Source organism: Lolium rigidum, chromosome 2 (genome assembly GCF_022539505.1).
Source record: "Lolium rigidum isolate FL_2022 chromosome 2, APGP_CSIRO_Lrig_0.1, whole genome shotgun sequence".
NCBI lineage: Eukaryota > Viridiplantae > Streptophyta > Magnoliopsida > Poales > Poaceae > Lolium > Lolium rigidum.
The window spans coordinates 105,127,962-105,130,052 of record NC_061509.1 but is presented as its reverse complement, the minus strand read 5'-3'; the positions used below and the strand labels follow the sequence as shown (position 1 = coordinate 105,130,052).

General features: G+C 49.3%; 1 protein-coding gene across 1 annotated transcript; it reads left to right on the top strand.

The window, feature by feature from the left end:
- The first annotated feature begins 396 nt into the window (after positions 1-396).
- On the top strand, positions 397-1,574 carry LOC124687049 (ervatamin-B-like). The gene is made up of 2 exons (XM_047220906.1): positions 397-868; positions 973-1,574. Exons 1-2 carry the CDS (start codon positions 397-399, stop codon positions 1,572-1,574), a joined length of 1,074 nt encoding a protein of 357 aa, XP_047076862.1.
- The last annotated feature ends 517 nt before the right edge of the window (positions 1,575-2,091 follow it).

The following is a 2,091-nucleotide window of genomic DNA, read 5'->3' as shown; positions in this document are numbered from 1 at the left end:
ATATGTACACGAATAAGAATTTTACCATCCGTAATAAGATACAGTTTTCGCAAAAAAAAAAATTACAGTGTATTTGTGAGCATTACGTCTGTATAAAAACATAGGCTTATTAAAATAGTATGTGTTTAAACTTGGTATGGTAACAAGCCAATCAGAGGCATGCAAGTCGTTTCTGCAGAGTTCAACGGATCAACCAAGTCGATACTGACGGGAGAAGCATTCAAAATATTGCCTTATCCGGTTCATACAAGCACCCACGATAGCTCATGAGCCACCAGCTTGAGCGACGTGCTGTGCTAACCCATATTGTATGCGTTGACCAAGGAGCCTATATAAACATTGCCTCTTATGCATGTATTCCAGACAAGCAATAGCATACAGCCTAAGCTAATCAACATGGCTTCTTCCACGTCTTGTCTTGTCCTACTCTTGTGCCTCGCCAGCCTCCTGCAGGCATCGCTGATAGCGGCAAACATGCCGCACCACCATTCGGATTCCGAGGCGAGGGCTAAGTTTTCCAAGTGGATGATCAAGTACTCCAAGACCTACCCGAGCCACAAGGAGGAGGAGAAGCGGTTCCAAATCTTCAACCAGAACACCAACTCCATCGGCGCTTTCGCCAGCCAGACCAGCACCAGCGTCGTCGTTGGCGGGTTCGGGCCGCAGACAAGAACGACTGTCAGGGTCGGCATGAACAGGTTCGGCGACCTCACCCCTGCCGAGGTCGTGGAGCAGTTCACCGGGTTCAACAACACCGGCTTCCATGCCGCGTCGCCCACCCCTCTCCCCTACCACTCCTGGAAGCCGTGCTGTGTGGACTGGCGCTCCAGCGGCGCTGTCACCGGCGTCAAGTTTCAAGGCACTTGCGGTAAGTCGGGCTATAGCTAATTCCTTCGTGCAGAGTTATATGTTGTCATGTTTCCTGAACTACTCTTGTCGATCGTGTGCATGTTTTCTCAACTGAAATGACAGCCTCCTGCTGGGCGTTCGCTGCTGTGGCGGCGATCGAAGGCATGAACAAGATCAGGACTGGGGAGCTGGTGTCTTTGTCGGAGCAGGAACTCGTGGACTGTGACACCGGGAGCAGTGGCTGCGGCGGCGGCCGCGTTGACACGGCCCTAGCTCTCGTGGCCGCCCGCGGAGGCATCACGTCGGAGGCGAAGTACCCATACAGTGGATTCAATGGAAAGTGCGACGTGGACAAGCTATTGTTCGACCACCAGGCGTCTGTCAAGGGATTCAAGGCCGTGCCGATCAACAATGAGCGGCAGCTGGCGCTGGCCGTCGCACGGCAGCCCGTGACGGTGTACATTGACGCCAGCGGGTTTGAGTTCCAGTTCTACTCCGGCGGTATCTACCGCGGCCCCTGCTCCGCCGATGCATCGAGGGTGAACCACGCCGTCACCATCGTCGGCTACTGCGAGGGGCCCGGCAAGGGAAACAAGTACTGGATTGCCAAGAACTCGTGGAGCAACGACTGGGGTGACCAGGGATACATCTATCTCGCCAAGGACGTGCCTTGGTCGACGGGCACTTGTGGCCTCGCCACCTCGCCATTCTACCCAACTGCTTGAAAACGGCAGCCATCAATCGTGCATCATGGCTAAGAGTGATATTTATTTGTTTACGTGAGGAATTGTTTCCATTTCGTTATATTTATGCATAACAAATTTGTACTACCGCAGTATACTTTCCTTTTGGTCAATTAATAAATGAGTGGATTTTAGTTTTTTAATACTCCCTCCCTCCGATTCATATTAGTTGACTCTAGTATAGATGCATCTAGATATATTTTAGTTCTAGATACATCAATATTAATGACAAGTAATATGAATCGGAGAGAATATTGGAATTATGCATGTGTGACACATATTACCTCATTTAGATCATGTTTGGTACTAGTGTATTTTTAAAGATGGTGGGGATTATCCGGTGTAATCTCGAATCCAACGTATTGTCAAAAGACCGCTTAACTCTAGTGTATTGGGCCAGTTAATTCCCACATTTAACCAGAATTTCCAAAATGCTTGTGTACTTTCCTAATTACGATGAAGAGCTATGCCAAGAGTTTAATATGTATTCTAGTAGTTT

Bases quoted from the DNA above. Each gene is read 5' to 3' on its own strand.
- LOC124687049 (XM_047220906.1), top strand. From the start codon at position 397: ATGGCTTCTTCCACGTCTTGTCTTGTCCTACTCTTGTGCCTCGCCAGC. The intron at 869-972 runs GTAAGTCGGGCT...CTGAAATGACAG, and splicing joins CAAGTTTCAAGGCACTTGCG to CCTCCTGCTGGGCGTTCGCT.